Raw genomic sequence first — 22,082 nt, forward strand, 5'->3', positions numbered from 1 at the left:
CAAATACTCAGAGGTAGAACTGCATGACTGTTCAACAACGTGCTACACTAAACAAGCAGCTGCACAGAGATGCACTGTAAAATGTAAATCAATTCAGATAGAATACAAGGGTACACTTGATCTCTCTTGGAATGTTAAAATAGTACTAAGCATTTCATTTGCCAGCAGTTCATATTTGAAAAAATATATATTTTAGTCCTGTGAACAGTGACAATGATCCTACAATGTGGCATTTTAATTTTTCATGCTTTACAGTGAATGAAAAAAACTGACCATTCAATGATCAAATGGACCAAAATATTTTAATATATATCATAGCTGCAAAACACAAACAGATTACAGTTTATGGTCAAAGGTATGACACATCTGCAAGGATGTTTACAAATTACAAGGTAAAAAACATTTTTAACTGCACTTACACATTAACAAAATATACCTTCTGACTTTGAGTAAATGCATCCAGTTCTTCAGCATATTCAAGCTCCTTTTGCCTAACTGGCTTTCAGCACATACAGTATTTATATTCACACATATTTACTCCAGTTGTATTTACACTTTATTCAATTTCTAACAATTCACATGGCAAGGTATACAAAAGCACTGATTAAACCTTTCTTCTTTCATTAAATATTACAGTTTATTACACTTGTCAACGATGGTAGGGTGGGGCAGGTCAGACCTAGTAGGTGCTCGATCATTTTACCACGACTCCATATTTTTTTCTTGTAGCAACAATAATGCATTGGCGTGAAAACTGTATTTTTATTGAATCTCTACAATCTGGCACTTCTTTCACGTTCAATATTATTTATCCACACCTTCTGTTCTACAGAAATCCACAGGTTAACTTTGGCTACCTGAAGAGATTGACACTGTATTACAGAAAAATATCTTCATAATCACACAACAGATGATTTCTTCTCTTTAGTAATGAAGAAGCAAAGTCCTCAAAGGCTTAACTGTTTTCATTTTGCATTTATTTAAAAAGAAACGATCCACCAATACAAAATATATACACACAAAATATTCTGACAATTCATAGTGAAATGAAGGAAATGCACTTGGACTCCTTTCTGGAGGTAGACTGCTACGACCTCGTAAATCACTTGCACAGCTACAGGTGGTTCATACGCATTTGAAAGTGTTAAAATCTCATACATCATCGACACCTCAGCCATTCAGGGCAACCGCCTTTTCTCCCCAACCGCAAAATGTACTCTCGGGCCGAAAGATAAATATTACCTCTGGTTTCGTACAATCCTCCGTGACACTCACAGTTCATAACTCACGTGGAGGGGGACGTGTTTGGAGTTAATATTTGCCGCTCCCTCCGAGCAGTGATTCATGCGCTGTCGGGCGGGTTAGCTGGAGGTGGGTTGGGACAGAGGAGAGCCGGCTGAGATCCATCATCCAGATGCTGGAGCGATGGCGCTCCCGGTGGCCGAACATCGCCGGTGCAAGACGTTCTTATCGGGCGGGATCTTGGTGTGACCGGAGCGCGGCGGTGGCACGGATGCCAATCCCACTCGCCGGCGTTCGCTGACATTCGAAGGGCCACCTGGCAGCTGGGTTAGCTACTGGCGCAGGCCGCCGAACGGGGCGAGGTTTCGGAGGTTTGTTCTCGGAGGTACGGGGTTCAGTGAGGGTCGGCGATCAGAAGTCCGCGTCCCAGCCGGACATCTCGTCCGGAGGGGTGTCCTCATCGGGAGGGTAGCGGTCAAAGTAACCGTGGTCTGTGGGACCGCTCAGCTGTAACGCAACCAGACAGGGTCATGATTGGTTACAGCTCAACAGGAAGGGGTATTGTTGACCACCTTATATGGATAATTAGCTACTTACTGTGTCTGTCTTTATTATATGAGAAGGTGATATAAAAGGGCAATACATAGAAAATACACTATTAAAATATTGCCAAATGCATTTTTATATTATGGCTGGATAATTTGTCTGGCATCACTAAACCCGTTAACCTGTTTATCAGCCAGAGTGTAAAGAATAGATTCAGTTCAAAGTCCAAAAAAATAGCTGGAACTCAAAAACCTAAAAGAATCATGAAGTGACTTCAGACTGGGGAAATTAATAGTTCTCATAACTCAGGGCTGTGCAATAAAACACACCCAAAAAAGCCTCTGACTGTGCCAGCCGTCACAAATGGCTTTCAGCAGAAAATGAGAAGCTGCATACTTAAACATACTGTTTAGAACAGAGAGAAACACATCTCTACCTCTCTCTTCAGGGGAGATTTGAGCTTCCTGACTTTCAGACCCTCCCAGTTGAAGCCGTTAAACCACCTGTGGGTTAAAGAAGGAGAGAAGAAACCAAACATCAATGCTCCACTTCAGCCTCACCGTGGGATGTCCCATTTCTTACCTCTCGCATTCCATTACGCTCAACTCTGCAGCGGTAATGTGATAATCATGGGCCAAACTGTACCACTGGGGGGGGGGGGGGGATAGTATTGAAACACTTTGGCTACAGTGCCTGTGCAATTGAATTGTCTTTTTTTGTGAGGGAGATCTTTCAGCATAAGGGAGACGGATCAGTCCACTTGGTGGGGTTGTGAATGGGGGGGGGGGGGGGTATTTACCGCCTCTGGGCGCAGCACTTAAATTAAGTTGGGCCAAGAAAGGCAGTGGCTGTGGGAGCAGGAACCAGGGCAGAGATCATTATCAGACCATCTGCTGGGGTTTACACTGATTAAATTAAGGCCCTCGAAGCAGGGCCTTGCTAATGCACCGGTGCCCAGGCAAACAGAGGCGGCTTGGTGAGGCCCTGAGGATCCATTAGCCGCACACCCCCACTCCACCCCTCCCCCCCCCCCCAACACCTTCATTCGGGAACAAAAACTGCCGTATGAGTCAGCCATGAACAACAACTACAGAACTGACATTCAGTTCAGGAAGCCTTCGATTTAATTCCTCATTTAACGGAGCGCAGTCTGTACGTAATGAAGCTAATTAGCCGTGATAATGTTCCCCGGCGGTCTCACCTGTGCTTCTTAATATCTGTTATTCCATTTTTGAGGTTTCCCAGGCGTTCGGCTGGATTTTGCCTACAAAAAGAAGGAAAGGGCACAGAGTGCTTTCAATAGCCACCTTCTATGGTGTACCAAGTCCCACATACAAAACTTAAAATTTTCTGAGTTTCTGTTGGTGCAAAAGAAACACGTTTCTGAAGACATGGCGCCGATTTGTCAGTTGTACCGGCACAGTTTTCGGATCAGGTCCTCGGGCCTCCTCGTGATCCTCTTGGGGATCTCCATCTTCTCAATGCCTTTCAGGATTAGGGTGTACGTCATCATCTGGTCTGTCCCAGTGAAAGGGGGGCTGGATGCGAAAAACAGACATCAGACTGGGCTCTGCCTCGACCTCCTGCCCCTAGAACCCCCCCAGTCTACCAATAACCCTCACCCTCATTAAATCACAGTCCTAAAGGGCTGAGGACTGCTACTTTTCCACCCTCCCTTTCCCTGAGAGTCAAGTGTGAAGACAGTCTGGCCAATTAGCAACATTAATTGTTCAGCTAATTAATTGGGAGAAAAGAAAACCAGGGCCAGAACTGAATTTGAGGGCCACATTTGAGTATTCATGACCCACACTGTATGGAATTCATCTGCTGCCTATCTTTATTCCCTTTGTTAGGCTCATATAAGGGTTAACGCATTCTGCCTATATGTCAGCATGATATGGGATTCTTTTTTTTGTTTTACACAACCTCTTTTCTGGGGATGTTTAAAAGCATTAATATCATCACTATAGTATAAAAACTTCACCTGTAAGAATAAATAATATGGGGTTTTACTTTATTTATTTATTTATTTTTTTACATTATTTCAGAAATTTCTAGAATAAAAATGCCACTTTTTTATTGAGAGCTTGAATTGGAACAGCTCTCTATCTAGTATTGTCTGATGGGCGTTTTTGACTGATATGTGAAAACTAATGTATCCAACTTGACATCACAAAACGTTTGGAAAATAAAATAAAATAAAATGACACATGGCTGCAGGAAGTGAGGTCAGCGTGCTGTACTAACTTGCCCGTGAGCAGCTCAAAGACCAGGATGCCCAGGGACCAGAAGTCCACACTGATGTCGTGGCCTTTGTTGAGAATGATCTCAGGGGCCACGTATTCGGGGGTCCCGCAGAAAGTCCACGTCTTCTGCCCGCACCCGATCTTCTTGGCGAAGCCAAAGTCCACCTGACCAGGAAATATGGCAGAATGGTTACATCTGCTATCGTTTTTCTGCAACTTCCTCAGTTTGCAGGGCAACAGTGGTTTTAATATGAGCCACAAAATATATAAAGTGAGCTCCATAATGTTTGGGAAAGAGACATAGTTTTACTCCATAATATTTTATTGGTATGTGGTTAAAGTACAGATTATCAGCTTTTATTAAAGGGTATTACAATTTAGTTTCACCTTGTAGAAATTACAGCACTTTTTATTCACTGAGAATTAAAAATGTTGAGCAAGCCTGACTACAGGTATAAGTCAACTGACTTTGTTCTGCTGATTTATGGGTACTTAACAAGCCATTGTCAGCCTCTAAAATCAAACTCTCCCTTATCTCACTTGTTTCTGATTGTTTCGCAATGCAGCACCTTTCAATATTCGGTTCATATTTTTCTCTGAAATTGAGTCTTAACAGTAATGAGACATGTTTGCGCTTAGATGTGCCCAAACCCTCACCAGTTTAATATAACCCTCTGCGTCCAGCATGAGATTCTCCGGTTTGAGGTCTCTGTAGAGGACACCGTTGCGATGAAGGTAGTCGAAAGCCTCGGTCACACAGCCCACACAGAACTTAGCCGTATTTTCATCAAAGCTCCCCCTGTAACACAAGGGGACACACAGAAAGATGTCTGTATTACAAAGCCATAGAGGAGCAGACTGTTATTCTTCTGAAAAATATTTACATTTACCATTCTAAATCTATTAGCTTTGCCTGGTTTTTGGCCTATGGCTGTGAGAGGCTAAATTAAATGTTAGGGCAGACCATGAGGGACAAGATGTCCTTTTTCAGTCAGGACAATTTGCCCGATACAGTATTCCACCTGTCCCATAGTATGCTTGCATGACTGCCTTCAAGCAGGCTAACCTACAGTAACCCCATGTGTAAGGCTAACCTAGCTATGTCAGAGCAGGCTCACCCAGCCAAACCTACCAGTCAAAAACTATGCTAATGTACCTTTTTAAGGCCAGGCTAACCTACCAGTCAAAGGCCATCCTAATTTACCTGTCTTAGGCCAGCCTAACCTACTTGTCTAAAGCCAGGCTAACCCACCTGTCTCGGAGCAGGCTCCAGATCTCCCCACCAAGGCAAGCCTCCAGCAGCATGTACACATACTTGGTGTCCTTAAAGGTACGGTACAACCTGGGAATGGCAGAGAGTTCAGGTTAAGGGCAGAGTGTTCAGGGCATGAAAAATTGCCTTCATTCTGAGATTTTCAATATGAGCAATTCTCGGTAAATGAAACAAATTGTTCTCTCCCGAGGTGAGGTCCCTGCGATGGTTCTCATGAAGTGGGCTAATGGCTGTGCTTATTGAATTTCTCTCACCGGAACAGCGGCCTAACCCTCCACTTTGTTCCTGGCTGTTGACACCCTAATGATTCAAAAGCCTTTGCCAGAGCTGCACAGGCAGCACCACAGTAGAGAGAGAGGCTGTTAGCCACAACAAAATCCCCCCTCAGTTTGAGGAGGAAATATTAGCTCACTCCATCCACATACATTCTTTTTTTAGAACTGAATATTTAATAAATGCTTTATAGTTTTTATGCAAAAAGTATTTCTCAAGCTGAAATCAAACATCGGCTTTGCCAGTTAAACAGTTTCCCAAATCGGAATGATTTCTTGTAGTCTTGTAGTATGAATAGGCCCAGAGTGAGTAAGATGTATTGTTAGATGTGCTGTTTTGTCACTTGACACACATTATCTGTGAGGGAATTAGGAGGAGAGTCATCGCCTACTTTACGATGAAAGGGGAGGTGGCTTCAGCCAGGATCCTCCTCTCTGAGTGGATGTGCTCTTCCTGTCTAGTGTCCACAATGTGTTTCTTTTTGATGCACTTCAAGGCGAAGGTCACGTCTTCATTTTTAACCTTAACCTGCAAGGAGTAACCACAGTCAGTAGTGGATACAACATAATATTGAGAGTTTCATTCTAATTCAGGGCTTAATAATTTTGCAAAAAAAATCAATGAAACATTGACAAAATTACAATATTTCATATGATTTTCCATTTTATCTTATTGATAAAATACAAAATACAACAATATAATTTGTGACAACAGTCACTAAAATCAATAGAATGTAGAAGGAGCAATGGCCTGATAATATGAATGTGTGTTGCTGTATTTGCAGGGGTGTGTCCAATGGGGTGACTGGGCTGGCCACCTCTGGAATTTGATTGGCCACCACAGGTGCCATCCCTATTTTTCAACCTAAAATAGTGCATTATCTTTGGCTAATATAGATGTAGAGTCTCACCAGCTCCACCCTTCCGAAGCCTCCCACCCCGAGCGTGGCCACGACCTCCAGGCTGTCGAAGGGCGCGTCCGAGGAGAAGGCGGAGACCCGCTCCTTCAAGTGGATGAGTTCCACGGATAAGGGCGGGGTCAGGTGCGTGCCCGTAGACCTCCTGTGGAGGACAGGAAATTGCGTTTCCGCAGTGCAGTCTTAAGAACGTGGACGGTTTCATTTGAAAACAACCCCTTTGATCCAGAGTTTGGGTTTGTGGATACTGTGGTACCAATATTTGGCAGGCACAGCATTTTAAAATCTTTTTTTTTTGTATTGAGCTCACAGATAAAAATAATAGTAAGAACAGTTGAAATTTACAAAATGGGAAATATCTATGATGGCTTCAAGCACCCAAACTTCAGCTTAATGAACCCAATTTCCTGGGTCTATTGACTGTATGGATTAACTTCCCCACCCCACCATGTCTCTGTGTGAAGTCATCAGAGAGACTATGGGCCAAAGGACAGAATCAATCTAAACTGATCTCTCAGAGAACTCCAGAGATAAGGATCAATGCTGCTTGAATCCGCTCTGTGCGCTCCAAACAAATGCTTAGTTAATTCATCTAAAATAAAGGTGTCTGTAAGGGAGAATTTGACTATAAATTAATTTAGTTTAGAACTAAACTCAGAGGCCCTGAGAACTCTCTTTTCCTGAGGACCTTTGACCTTAGGAAGAAGAGGTGATACCATTCTGGAGTGGGATTTCACGCGACCAACTCGATAACATAACTTTCCTCTGCCGCTACAAACAGTCCGGGCTAAATGAAACTCGAACAAACTTGTTTCCATGTACCTTACCTAGTGTTTGCAAACAGACTGGCCATCCAAACTAATTTCAGTTAATACCGGAGTAAAAGAAAACTAATGCCGATTTGGATTCACAGGCTAGCTTTGCCTACCAATGCCCTACAGCCAGATGAGCCAAGTATTCTGGGCCTGTGCAAATGTCTTCTGGGCCCCTTTTAAGCACTTGTCAGTGCAGCTTGAACACCCACCCCACAACCAATCAACATGAGCCTGTAGCATACCACATATACTGTATGCCGCTGTCAGCTATAGGATCTGCGATCCTGTGGTCATCTTGATGCGATGCATTGAAAAATGATTCTATAATATAATGGATATTACACTGTAAATTTAGAGTCACAGTCAAGTCTGACAGAGTAGATTCTACTTTGTTACAGTTGAAACTGCTTGTCTTACATGAACTATGGAGTTAAATGAATACTGAACATTTTACAGTGTAGGCTTACAGTTGTATTAAGAGAACAATGGGGACTGTTGCATTCAAACTTTCAGTGAGTAAACTCCAGTAAATAAACAATATAATGCACATCATTCATTTCCACTACTCCATTAACTACCATTTGTGATAAAATTTAACAGCCAACTGAGCCAAAGGTTATTCTAGCATTTCTGACATGCACATTTGTCTTGCTTTAGTACTATATTTTAATGCCGTTTCGCTTCATGTATAATACACAAAGCAAAATGAAACCAAATGATTATCCAAAGTATGGATGTAAGGGAACGCTGGTAGTGACAGAACAGGCTCGGTGTGCGTTCATTAAACACAACACATCCCCGTTTTTTTTCCTCTTTAATGAGATCAGGCTCCCTGTAGAAAATGAAATAATAATGTGCGAATCCCCAAGTAGTTCACTGTAATATCTGAATGCACATTACATTAAATCTTAATTCACTTTTAATTAGATTACCGCTGCCTGAATGTTACTGTTAGGAGTTGTGTCTCGGTTTACCAGAAGCAAAAACTCACACGATTACACATCCTCTCTGCCACTCACTTTGCATGTCTCTTCTCGTCGTCACGGGCAAGATTATTCACGTAGCCTTGGAGGTACTTCTGAAGTTCACTGAAAGTCCCAACAGTTTGACTGAAGGTCCTACAAACAGAACAAACAGCAGGGATGAACTTTGCATCTCAGAAGGAAGAGGTAGAGGTGCACAGTATAATTTAGTAATAAAAAATGTATACATCTACAAGACCTGTTCAAATACATTTTGGCACAGTATTGCAGTTTTATAAGACACGGCATAGAAACACAGAACTTGATTTAGATGCATTATAACAGAATATCTGCAGCGTGGTGTTGAGGACAGTCGTTGTGATGTGCTTGATTACTCACTCTCGATCAATAACAAGGCACTCCACGTCGTCTTCGTCCGCAATTATGTTGGCTGACCTGACATCATCACTGTGGAGGACAGGCAAAAAAGCTTCATACACACACGTACGGAGCTCAATCCAGCCCACCAATGGGACTGAACCTCTGACACAGCTTCACCTCAGATGGGCAAGGAGGTCATTCAAGGGAAAAGCAGATGGTTTCACCTGATGAGGGCCTTCTCCCCAAAGTAGTCACCTTTCCGCAGGGTCTTTATGGTCTGAGGTTCCTCATGACCCTCTGTGCTCTGAGTGACTTTAATCTGAGGTACAGAGAAACATGCTTTAAGTACAACATGCACTACATTACTATGATATCACATAGCTATGATCATATGCAATGTCTCTGAAATGCTAAAGAACATTTGGCCATGCGCAGGAGTGTCTCCCCATGATGTTAATTGGGGGCTACAATAAACACCAGCATGACTCAGAGTCCTCAACCCCTTTTTCAACCCATATCCCCAGAGAGTTAGACAAAAGAGGATGCATTCATGAACCCGCAAAATGCCAAAGTGAGCATGTGCATAAACTTCCTATCACTGTGCATAATGGCCATCCTTAACCTTTTTTTGGGTCATGAATTGTGTGAATCATCATTGCCTGTCGGGGGAGTTGGACACCATGGGGGTCGAGCCACATGCTAAGTGTTATTGCTCATAATGGTTATCCTTCTAATAGACAGCATTCAATCAAGACACTCGCCAAGGACCTGCCTCGACCCCACAGGCAGTTCCTGGCGACTGATGGGGGGAGGAGGGAGGGGGGTGGGGGGGCTGGGGCAGCCGGGGACACTGGGAAAAGAGGCGCCACGAATGTACAGCATCCTGAAAGGCATCTGCCTTTTTGGTAATTAGGCACTAATTGTCCCCAAAGCTCTGAGGTCCAGCACGGTTTCCTTTTCTCTTAATGGCTCGAACGAGCCCCTGGTGGAGTCGGCTCCCGCCCCGCCCTCTCTGATCTTACATTACCGGCCCACGGCGTCACCACAGCCCTTCCACTACTGATCATCTCCTCATCCCCCACAGACACGGCTGGTGCAAAAACAAAACATAAAAAGTAAATGCTGTCTCCCCCCCCAGTGGGTCATGTGACACCCCAGGGGGTTTGCTGTGGAGCCGCGCTGTAGAACCCCCTCATTCACATCCCTGCTAGATGACAGGAGAGAGGCAGATATTACCTTTCCTTTGGCGATGATGTAGAACGTGCTTCCTTCTTCTCCCTCTCTGATGACATAATCGCCTTTGTCGTAATATTCCTGGCAAGGGTTGGGGGTTGGGGTGGGGGGGGAAGGAAACGGGGGGTCTTAATTGACAGATCGATCTTCTCTAAACCTCCCCGGCGGCCATGTTCCTGCGGAAGAGACCCCACCGGAGCTAGAGGCGCCAGCCCGGTAATTACCTCTCCATTCACCTATCTCTGCTGATTCAACATGCACTCCATTTAGAAGGGGAAAAGCAAGCGGACGGTGAGGGTGATTCAGAGCCTGACCACAAACAAAGGCTGAGCATTTCTCCTTCCCTTCCATCCCTCTTGTTAAAGGGAGCATAGGTTCTAGTAGATATGCCCCAATCCCTTACCACCTTGGAGTGATCAGAGGGTAGTTTTAATTAATTTCAAGAGTAATGAATGTAAAAAAAAAAATTTCTTCAAAATTTTAAGTCAGCGTTCTAGAACTCCACTACTTTCATTTTCTAGTTGTCATAGGCTGTCAGCTTCATTCAGTTAAGAACATTCTAATCACATATTTGTGATCTTACACCCTAAAGGGTTAATAGAGTTATTTCTTTTATATTTATTGTTCTCGAAGATAAGACGACCATTGCCTGTCTTTTACAGCTCCGTCACGCCAGACTTTCCTTTGGTTTACAGCCGCTTTCAGCATTGATCGTGCATTAAGAGCCTTTAAATGTTGTCTCATCCTCTGAAGTGTTGCTGGCAGTAACTTAGATATGAATACGTCAGTACTAAAATCCACAGAGCTGAGCATCTTCTAACCAATCAATAACTAACAGTGAACCTGGGTACACAACAGGCCATAAAGACTGCGACTACAATTGGAAAGAAAAACACATCTGGCCCCTACCCTAATATCAATATATAAGTCAAAAGGAAAACAAGCGTCAGCCGTATCAAAAGATAACCAGGGTGCCTTTGATTCTTCAGGAAATGACACGTGAAAAAGAAATTGCATGTGACTGACAGAGAGCGCTGTGAATGGGGCCTTCTTACCCCATTCTTCAGGCAGCATACACCCCCTCTTCCTCAAATACTCTTTATAATCAAAAATGAAACGGAACTCCTCCACAAAAGCTGTCTGATCTGGAACAGACAGAACGGAGAGAGCAGAGCACGCCCACTGGATTTTCGATGGTTTTGTTTGTTGGGAGGGGGAAAAGTTTCTTTACAGCAGCAAGTGTTCGAAAATGCTTTTGGGAAGCTGCCTACATCTGGAAGCCTATCTGCCAAAGCCGCTTCCTGTACTATCTGTGTCCTTATGGTGACAAAAAGTATCTGACACACAGGAACACTCCCTGGAACTTTGAAGTTTCCCCACATAAATGCTACCAGTGTCTAGGACATGAGGACATAATCATTTTAGATGATGAGATCAAGCCGGTGTGCCAGGTCTTTTGTGGCTGTTGGCTTGAGATTGACCAGCAAGCTCGCTCTTTTTAAACAAACAAAGAGATCCTCTGTACAACATTAAAACACCTGTGATTGGTTAGCCTACAAAACAAGTGGACAGAATCAGAGAATATCGAATATGAGTATCCATATGTAAAGGCTTTGAACTCCAAGTATATTTGATGCTAAACATTTTTCTTCGGGGTGGAACCATTGCTATTATGAAAGAAAAATTGTTTCTAAATTTCAGCAAATGTGTGCAGATGAAACATATGTCAGTGTGCATTGTTAATAGAGCGATATCTTTACCCTTCACGTAAAATGCGTGCACGGTCACACAATCTCTACAGAAGGATGTAATGGCGGCTCTCTCTCGCCTGCGTTCAATCACTCAGATTCATTTCCATTAACGGCAGTTGTGTCCCGTTCCCAGTCATCCAGACAACGTTCCTGGCGGCTTTCGGCCCATTAAAAACTCTCCCGGCACATTCTGGAGATCTGGGCTCCAAAAGCTCCGCCATATTTGTGTTCAGAGGCCCTCACACGCGGAATTCCCCGTATCCCCGCGCCGTTTAACGAGGGGGCCAAACACTATTCGCACTATTCCGCCGAAACATCTGCAGCCCTATTAGGTTTCAGCCTCCCTCCCCACTTGCATCCCCTGGGATGGGATATCATCGCCCCCACCTCCCCTCCAGCCCCCCCATCCCCAGAAACGAGTGAGTAACAGAACCCTCCCGTCCAACCCTGGGGATTGACAGCAGAGAGGAATGTCCTTGGATTTTTTTTTTTATTGTAAAAGTATTCTGAAAAGGGTCTGCTTGACAGAAGACTGACAAACCCTACACTTTAACAGGCCTCGTCGCCCAGTAAAAAAGGAATGAATCACTCCGTGGCATTCATCCCTCCATCATTCTCACATCTTTAACAAATCCACCCATCCTGTATTAGAATAAACAGCTTTTTGAGGAGCTAAGCTAAATAATTACAGTAATAATACATCTGGGTTGCGAAATGACAGACAGAATATTGAAGGCGTTGATCGAAATGATAATTTACGATGACTTACTGACTGAGAAACGGGTAAAAGAAAAATCTCCAGTGTGCTGTTACACAAAAATGAAATATCACATACAAAACAAGAAATTTTGACAGTTGCTATCAAAGAGGTTAAGATTCCCTCAACAAGCCCGCCCCCTCCCCCGCAAGAAATTTAAAAGTTAAATGCGTCAACTTTTCACTAAATATTCATACAAGTTGTCAGTCCAATATGGATTCAACTAATGATCCGTACAAAGCAGGTATGAAGTATTAATATGTCCGCAAAGCTAATGTTCACATTTTTTATAATCTCAAAGATATATCAGTTGATGCTACAATCTATCAAGTGCTGTGTAGATTGGACATAAGTTCAAACTTACCATTTCTAAGCAGTCCACAATCTTATTTAGCTTGTCCTCTGGTAGTCTTGCCAATAATGAGACACTTCAAAAAAAACAAAATAACAAGTAAACATAGGATTAAATTATTCAATTCCATGAACATTTACGTACAGTGAACAATCATTATTTATGCGCAACAGTGGCATTTCTACCAACTAATTTTATAACATTTTTACTTAACATCTCCGAAATGTTAGCAGGAAAATCCACAGTCATTCCATAAACCTTGCAAGGTACATCACATGATATTAAAATTAATGTTCAGGGCTGTGTGTGTGTGCTGATCAAAAAGGAGTTCACAAATTAAATCTGAGCAAGATCATGGAGTAAGCAGATGAAAATCACAGTACTAGATGACTCCATGTCCCATTTAAAATGCATGCAAAATGAATAAAGAAAATGAGCAAGACGACAAATCAATTTGATTTTGCAGTCTTCATAGTATAAACATGGGGCCTGCAGAAGGAATAAGTGAGCCAGGGTTTCATTTGGCCTCTAGTATTAACTTTATGGATTGCCCTTTCCACACCACTGTGCTATGTGCTGTGATAGGCAGAGCTCATTATATAATTAAATGGGCCCTTTTGGCTTCAGGACAGTGACAAAATTGCCAGAGCATGTCTACTTGTCTTTAACCCTTTGAAGAGTAGGTTTCCAGAATGCTTTTTCAAAAGAACTCCTTTACTGTCAATTGCGAGTAGTGATGGTTACATCAGCATTAGAATGTTCAGTTAAGAACATTCCATAAACATATAATTGCAGACTGTTTTCATTTCAATTGTAGGGAGAAGGAATAGAAGTCCTTCCAGTTGCACTTCCTGGAAGCCACAAATGGTAATGGTCACGAGGTGCTGTCAGTGACAGGGTTGACTGATCTCCAGAAGTGCCGGGGTGGCGATGCTGCCGGATTACCTCCTGAGGAAGCTGCGGTACTGCTCGTGCCGGGTCTCTGCGGTCACCCTCATGATGTTCTGGAACACCTCCCGGTCCAGAGCCCATGTCTTCACCGGGCTGACCGCTGCAAGGGAGACCAGGGCGTGAGCAGACCACACCGCTTGACCATGCGCTCTCGACCTGGTCTGGTTTAAACCTCACCCTATCGACCGCCCAGCACTAAACCACCAAAACAAAAATGTTTGGAATAACTGTCCTGAGGAGTTAAGAATACCGTCCCAGGACAAGCTGCTAGAAAGAAGGAGGTCTATACAAGGTCTGTGCAAGGCTAGTGTTCAAATTGCCTCAATGGTTGTCCACCCATCACAAAGCAGCTTTTACTCATATAAGGGAGAATCAAAGCATCAAGAATGAGGATATGTCTATGGATAAGCCATTCGGATTTCATTGTTCTCCTTCAGACTGAAATTTTGATCTGATCAACAAAACTGTGAAACCCTATAGAGTAAGCACCCAGAGTACGTGAGCCATCAACAGAGTGATTACATTATCAGCAATACATGTATCAGCACTGCAAATATTAACAGCGAATTGGACTTTCCATGTCACAAGCCAGGGGATTGGCTAAGAGGAGCATTTCAAGGAACCACATCAGTGCCAGTGAGGAAAGATATAATAGAAATGTGCACCCCATGGCCTTGTGCTGGCTGGAGAAGGCCTCAAACATAACTCAGGGCTGGAATGTGCATGGGACGTCTTGATGCTAAGCCTTAGTCAATACGCCCACATGAACAGTTGTTTACCACTATCCAATGAATCCGACTCCCAGTGTCACACAATGTCCCAGTCGAGACTTTAACGGAAACACCAATTACTAAGGTCAACAATAGGTTGCCAAGCAGAGCGAGCTTAGAGGGAACACATTGTGTACGGTGTCCTTCGAAGGCACGCTCACAGTACAAAAGTGGTGATGTAGCTATAGTTAAGAAAAACAAATCCATTCATGCTGAAACCAATTCAGTTTTTGTGGAGGAGTAGTGGTGGGGGTGGCTACAAAAGAGAACATTGTTTAAGAGGGAACGCTGTCCAAGCTTTGAATTTCAGAAATCAAATAATTTCAACATTCATTGCATTGTTTAAATAAGACTTAAACAAAGCCTACATACAAGTACAGAGATCACGAATGTGCATTATATTAAAATATGTATATCACAATTCAAATGTACTTTCCTTTACAATGCAGAAATTCATATCTTACGAATACCATTATTTAACATATGAAACACATATTACAATCTTATTGTTACAGTGGTTACAGCGTTGCTCAAAATCAGTTTATAACATTTTAAGTGAATATATTTTTGGATTTCTGAGAAGGAAATATATGTTTTACCTCTTACTGAAGCAGTCCGTGTACAGTTGTACAATATTGCCAATTCACCGAATGCTGTCCAGACAGCTATTGTAGTTAACAATTTGCTCTGTTGAAAGACATCCAGCTGCCCATCTGTAAATGCAGTGTGGACATAATTAGCCTTTACTAATTTGTTAGCATGCCATATTATTATGCACATGAGCATACAATTGAAAACCTAAGGTCTCCTGTTTTAGCAAGAAATGGCCCCAAGATAAGAGCATACTTTCTATTGTCAGTTATTAACATGTCGACGCTGTCCTAAATTAGGTCAGATCAAAGATACCTTCAATAAATGTACATAGCAAATACAACAAATCACTGTTTATATCAAGAACGAGATATTGGGTACAATTCAGATCCAGTATTCCAGTATTTTCCCAGCTAATAGTTTCATATGGTAAACTTTTTTTTTTTTGGATTAGAAAACTATTTCTACAGAGCAATACTGAACCCTAAAGGAAAAAAGAAATGTTGGTGTTAGACATTTGTGATGATGTGGTGAACTTCCACCCCTACACTGAGATCCTGTAAAGTGCTTTATAAATATGACCCATTAATTTTCCTTCATTACCTGCCAGCACAAACAGGTGATTCCCCGGCTCTCCCTGCTTGATGACGTAATCTCCCTTCTGGAAGCTTCTCTCGTACATGCACTCCACTATGTCCTTTATCTGCTGCGGCTCAAGCCTCTTCAGGAACTGGTTCTTATAGAGGGCGTCGATGATGAGTTTCTTTGTGCTGTGGAGATAACCGTCATTACAATCATTACAAGAGACTGTGAGAGGAAAAAAGCTTACCTCAATGTTGCTTACCTCAGTTTCTCCTTGTTACCCAAAATTTAATTTTTCAATAAAAGCCATTTAATAGTTATCTTGCCTCACCTGTTTTCCTGGGTATTAACTGGTTGCTGACTCTAAGATGAAAACAAAAACCAGGAGACCCAACGACCCACCAGAATCAGGGTTGAGAACTTCAACTGACCTAAACCCAATCGAACGCCTTTGGGATCAATTGGAAAGCCAAATGTGAGCCAGGCCTAATCGCCCAATCAGCACCAGACGCCACTAATGCTCTTCTGACTGAATGAAATCAAATCCCTGCAGCACTGCACCAACATCTAGTATAAAGCCTGCCCTGAAGAGAGGAGGTTGTTATAGCAGCAAAGGGTGAACCAACTCCATATTAATGCCCAAAATTTTGAATGATGTTAGATGTCATGTGTCCATACACTTTTGGCCATGTAGTGTATTTATAATCCACCCTTTTTGCTTTGCTGAGCTGTGCACAGCATGACTCCTGCACAGTACTTCAGCTGCTTCCTTTACCCATCAAGCATGTTGTAGTATCTCATTAGGCATGTGTTTCAAACAGACTAAATAAAGCAGCGCAGCATGGCTATAATTTGAATAGCATTTGGCCTGCCAAGGGAACCCCCGCTGTGCACACTCAATTACCAGGGCTTGGAATCCGACAGAAAGGTATCGCCGTTCGAATGAAAAATCTAAAATACACACACTAATTGAAAGGATACACAAGAAACATGATGCTTTGCATGAGGTCTAGAAATGGAGATTATCAGCTGCTATTTATGTGAAAGAAATAAGAAAACAGTAGATGACAAATGAAGACCTGTTGGACCACCATGAATGCATTCCTTGTACAGAGCTATTTATATATTAACCTGATGAATATTCACTGAAAACATTCATTGAATCTTGTCTTGCAATACATATTGAATCTTGCAAACAGAACCCAAATATAACTCTTGTGGAAATGCATACACACATTGCATACATATTATATACCGAAGGTAGAAATGTTTCTTACATCATTTCAAGATCTCAAAATTAGCCTGCTGCATACATTGACATTTTAAATAAAATAATGATAAGCACAACCGTCAATTAAGACCAGTTATATGTTGCCTCAATAAAACATGGAGGAAAAACTGATTTTTGCCATGTCACTGTCAGAGTTTAACGGCACAATGAGACTAGTGTACCCTTTATATGTGACACAGAGTCAGAAAGCTTAACTTGCTAGAAGAACAAACAAAAAACTTGTCACAAAAAGAACATTATTCATTTTATATTCAAACCTACTGCAGGTCATAAGATATGTACTAGGGCAGTGAAGTATGAGCTAAATGAAATATATTTACCAAATCATAGGCAAGAAAAGTACACAAGTCTGCCATGCAGAAGGCACTAGAATATTATGGCTCAAAATAAATGCCTTGTCATGGTTCTCACATCAACACATTTCCCACTTTGATTTAAAAGTCTCATTCAGGGATCAAAAAATAAAATGAAGACATTGCTTCTTTGGGCCACGTGTAACAATGTGATGTTGCAGTTAAAAGTAAGTTAATTTCTATTGATTTTCCATAAGTGGGTGATGCTAATTCTTTCCCAGAGACCGCAGCCATATTTTCTGTATACGCATAAGAATTTGGATGTTATAAGCTGTTAAGATTAGCTCAGTTCTTACTGTACTTCAGCATATAGAAAAATGTTTTTGTCCTAAGCAAGCATTTTCCTGTCATCCACAGCTCCAAAGCACGCAGAAGATACAGCATATGTGTATAGTCTCACAAACACATGTGAAAAACATATTTAAGTCAGACTTAAGATTATGCTAGCATAGGAACAAATATCTCATCTATAAGACTTCCTACAGAGTAAACAGTGAAAGCACAAATGATCGTTTAGACTGAAGTGGCCATAAGCAGACATTAAGCAGTGCCAATGTTTCCTAACCTTAAATAAGAAGACAGAAATGCACAGAACCATTTGCGCATTATTCAAGCAGAAGGACACGCATTCTCACCTCGAGTCCTTCCAGACCCTGGCCTTCTCGAAGGAGAACTTGGGCTGGCTCCCGGAGCCGTAGGTTCTGGAGGTGGGCTCAGCGGACACCCCTGCCTTGGCCCCTTTCCTCCGATTCAGGGTGTCCCTGATCAGGCCACCCATATGCTGGTTGAACTTGGCCTTGAGGGGAGAGGGGTGGATGCCCGCCCCGCCCTGCGTCCTGACCACGTCCTGCAGCTTGCCTATCTGCGCGGTCTTGCCGCGCAGCTCCTCGGTCAGCTCGCCGACGGCCTTGGTCTGCCGGGCCAGCTGCTCCTGCAGAGCCCGGATGCGCTGCTCCTTCTCGCCCAGCTCCTCGTCCTTCCTCCTCGCCTCCTTCTCCAGCTCGGCCACCCGGGCCCTCAGGAGCTCCGCCGCGTTTTTGGAGCTCAGCCTGCCGCCTCCGCCCCCTCCCGAGCGGCCCGCCGCCGTCCCGTCCGGCTGCTTCAGCTGCTTCGGCTTCACGGACCCGTTCCCCATCCCGTCCGGCGACCTACGCCCAGCGGGGAAGCCAAAGCAGGACATGCCCTGTCCATTACTCCATTACGCTCCACAGACAAGCTCCGCTAATGTGCGAATGAGCCTGCCTATGCAGCAGCGGTGTCATTACGTATTGATTTTCTCTGCCCTCTGAGGAAGCTCTGGCATTTATCCTCTTTAGTGTTGTCTGATAGGCGTCCGCTCGCCTTTGAAGTGAGCGGTACAAAGGCTGAGGGTAGCCTGCCATGCCTTCCTATTTTTGCAGGCCATTTTGTAATGTGTGCAGAGGTTTCAAGATGTAGTCGGAAGGGTAATTTATCTAAATGTGAAGATCTATCCTTCATCTGTTCACTCAGAGGTAACTGATTTTTTTACACTAATGGTAAATCTGTTCTTTTAATGAATTATTCAGCAGAAATTGACTGCCTCTAACATACAGTTATCATGTTGAAAATGCAGCCCTATCCATCTTCGAAAGAAGATCTCTCTTTTCTAACTCTGGGGGAGGAAATGGATGAACCTGCAAATCCTTGCAGTGTCAGGTGTGTCCAGGGGTTCCATCCCCTCTCTCCCTCTCTCTCTGACTGTCTCACCCTCTCTCTCCCTAAAGAACAATTGCAGTTGTTCTCTTAATAAATACCAGAGAACAACTGTAACTGACAGCAAATTAGCACAGCAATGTTCACGCCAACGCACATGCTGTACAAACAGCTATTATTCTACCCATCAAACGCTTATTGTTGTATACAATAAGACCTTCTGTGAGAAACTTTGTAAAAATTCACAGTATAAACATAAATTGTGAACAAATTCAAGGCTTCCACAGCAAGTTGCGATTAAATAAGTAAACTAATCAAACTCCAGTGGTAATACGCTACATTACGATGCTCTCTGGGAAGTTTAGTCACTAGGTGATACACCCCTATGAGCTGATTTACAGAGATGGGATGGGGTGGATTGGTAGAATAGAAATGGCAGAATAAGAAGCATGAACCTGAATGTGCTGCTGCCTGTAATGTCACTTTGTAGTCCATCAATTCCACTTAGTTTTCTTCAGGAATCATATTTACTAAGGCCTTTGTCAGTTGCCTGGGAAACCTTTTTTTTTTTTTTTTTTTGGTAGCAACACTGAATTGTCCCAAGTGTAGCCATTACAATTAATGTTGCAATTTAATTCAACCCCAGGCCTTCTGAATCATAAACAAGGTATGTTTTTCAGTAATATTGACAATAAAATTGACACACATTCCATATGATATTCTGAAGTGAGTGTTATTATTTTCTGGAAAACATGTTGTCTACCTTGTTCACCCATTAAAACTGTATGGAAAAAAATGGCCGTCACAACTTGTGTTTGCTTAACACCAAGCATGATTACACATTAAACATTGAAATCGTGCCATGCCACAACCATTCAGGCATGCCCGAGCAAACTCATACAATGCGCCCTGTCCAAGCAAACACAGTGCTTTGTTTTATTTGGCCTTTATAGTTTATGGTCATTTCATCGTGTTGTGTTCAAAGGAAAATATCTGAACTTGAAGATGCACTCAGCACTCGCCAAAAGATGCAAGAGGATAGTAAAACTCACACGACATCGACAATACAAGCAGGGATTGTATAGGTGCTTAAATTTAAATATGAATGCACATTTCCACCTGTGCTTCTGTCCTACTTTGGGCTCATCCGTGGCAGTTACATCCTCTTGCAAATCCTTATAACAGCGATTAAGCATTTGTGATGAATCCACTTTAGATCGCGTATGCCTTGATCTGAACAGTTGTCTGTAATTAAATGTGAAGTAGGCTAGTCTATTACCTTCCCTAATTAGATTACGGCACAGAGTATGTCTACGAACTCAGTTTGACTGTGTTATGCATAAAATAGTAACACACATGCTGAAAAAAATCACGTGTTGACACCGCCCGAAAAAGGTTCAATTAATCGTGGAATTAATGTTAAACATAAACGGAATACCATGTAGCTAACCACGTTTTTGAAAACCTATAGGAAAATCTTTCAAAATACAGGTGTATAATCATGCATATTTTGGGAGCAGTGGGAGGAAAACATTTGAATAAAGAAACAATTTCATGATTAAACAATTTAACAAGTTTGAAGTTTACTAATAAAAGTGGATAAATACACACTTACGACAGTCGATGGGATGTAGACCTCTATTCCGCCTTTAAATGCATAAATGTAGGCTACTCTCAGGACGAGCGTCAAACTTCAATCTGGAATATCCTTCCATTCAAGGAAACACTCTTCCTGCAGAGTGCAAACGTGCTGTGCAGTGACAAATTCTTTCTGATCTCCCGGCGTGATGCCCTAACGATCCCGACAGTACTGGCTGTCTCGCTGACTGCTCAACTCGGCTCACATATGTGGACCAATACGGTTTTTTGCCTACTAGGCTGCTAATGTCTTTGGTACGTCTTTCTTCTTATATGGCCATTGAAGTGCTCCATGAAATATGACGTTTTGCAGTGCAATGGTTGTGATAAATGTAACATGTAGATATATCCTGGGCACAATCGCTTTGCCACGAATAGCCTACTTTGACGCATAGCCCATAGGCTATACGTCAAATAAGGACAGTGCTACCCCAAATAGTCTGACCATCATCTATAGTTTTACGCAGTGAACAAAAATGTATTTAAAGCTGGACAGCATTCTCACAGGGTAATCAGTATTCGATGTAATTTATTTAGGATACAGATGACTTTTTTAACATTCAACGATGGGATTTAACGTGGCCTATTCGTTCTCGGCGATATTTGTTTAATCACTTGCAAAGCATCTCAGATTCACATTTAACCTGGATAAATAAGGGTTATGTTGTCCTTTTGGGAAGCATAACACCCATGAGTCAAATTTAGTTTATCATGCCTTCGGCTTATTTCATTGACCCAAATTCCAATTTGATATGGCAAGTGACCAATGAGCCCAACACAGTGGATATAAATTATGGTGCCATTCAATGCAGAACTCACAATGTGCCAGCATGTACCACACGAGTGAACATGTTTTTTATTAAAATAAATAAACACATGTGTTTTATTTAAGGTGAGAGACGGCGGAATGGAAAGGTCTTCTGAAATTAATGTGGGCAGACACCAGAAGCCAGAGAACGACAATCAAAGGTGGTGAAAATAATGATTTTTGATGAATAGGCCTATTCTAAACATTACTAAATGAATTGTCAGGCTTGTTGAGTGGTCTGACAGTCCACCGGTATGTAGTTTTTATTAGTCAGTGACACAACTGGGCCAACTGTTGCGAGGCCAAAAATAGTGTCTCGACCATTTGGCCCCCCAGCCCTCCCCCAAAAATTCAAAAAATAGCATCTTCACTAAAAAAAAAGCCTCTCTACTCAAGCAACTTTGAATAAACATCAATGTTAGAAGAAATGCCCTTGCAATAGAAAATGTGAAAATATTAATTTACAGAAGCTGTACCTACTTTTATGTCTGTTTATTTACCTGAGACAGTATTAAAACAGTTTGAGTCTTTGACTAAATTTCTGAGACTGGATTTCAAGAAATTGAATGAATGTAAAAAAAATAAATTAAAAAAAAAAAATGTAAAAAAAGAAACGTCACCTTAAGAACCGCAGCAGCTGGTATTGCTCGCTTCCAAATGTGACGGCTCATCGAACG

The 22,082-nt window shown here is 42.4% G+C and overlaps 1 protein-coding gene across 2 annotated transcripts; it reads right to left on the reverse strand.

Annotated features, from left to right (window-relative positions):
• Positions 1-955: 955 nt before the first annotated feature.
• Positions 956-20,918, reverse strand: prkg2 (protein kinase cGMP-dependent 2). 2 transcript variants are annotated; one of them, XM_064296664.1, is made up of 19 exons: positions 20,575-20,918; positions 17,921-18,433; positions 15,663-15,829; positions 15,068-15,181; positions 13,693-13,798; positions 12,760-12,823; positions 9,891-9,968; positions 8,879-8,973; positions 8,673-8,741; positions 8,331-8,429; positions 6,491-6,641; positions 5,972-6,108; positions 5,287-5,376; positions 4,692-4,833; positions 4,036-4,199; positions 3,204-3,326; positions 2,990-3,052; positions 2,225-2,291; positions 956-1,749 (listed from the first exon to the last, which is right to left on the reverse strand). In XM_064296664.1, the coding sequence occupies exons 2-19, from the start codon at positions 18,418-18,420 to the stop codon at positions 1,654-1,656; spliced, it is 2,325 nt and encodes a 774-aa protein (XP_064152734.1). In that variant the 5' UTR covers positions 18,421-18,433; positions 20,575-20,918; the 3' UTR covers positions 956-1,653. The 2 variants fall into 2 exon arrangements, with proteins under 2 accessions (XP_064152734.1, XP_064152731.1); XM_064296661.1 differs by lacking the exon at positions 20,575-20,918 and having other exon boundaries at positions 17,921-18,597.
• Between the last annotated feature and the right edge of the window lie 1,164 nt (positions 20,919-22,082).

The sequence above is a fragment of the Anguilla rostrata genome, chromosome 10, assembly GCF_018555375.3.
Source record: "Anguilla rostrata isolate EN2019 chromosome 10, ASM1855537v3, whole genome shotgun sequence".
NCBI classification, from domain to species: domain Eukaryota; kingdom Metazoa; phylum Chordata; class Actinopteri; order Anguilliformes; family Anguillidae; genus Anguilla; species Anguilla rostrata.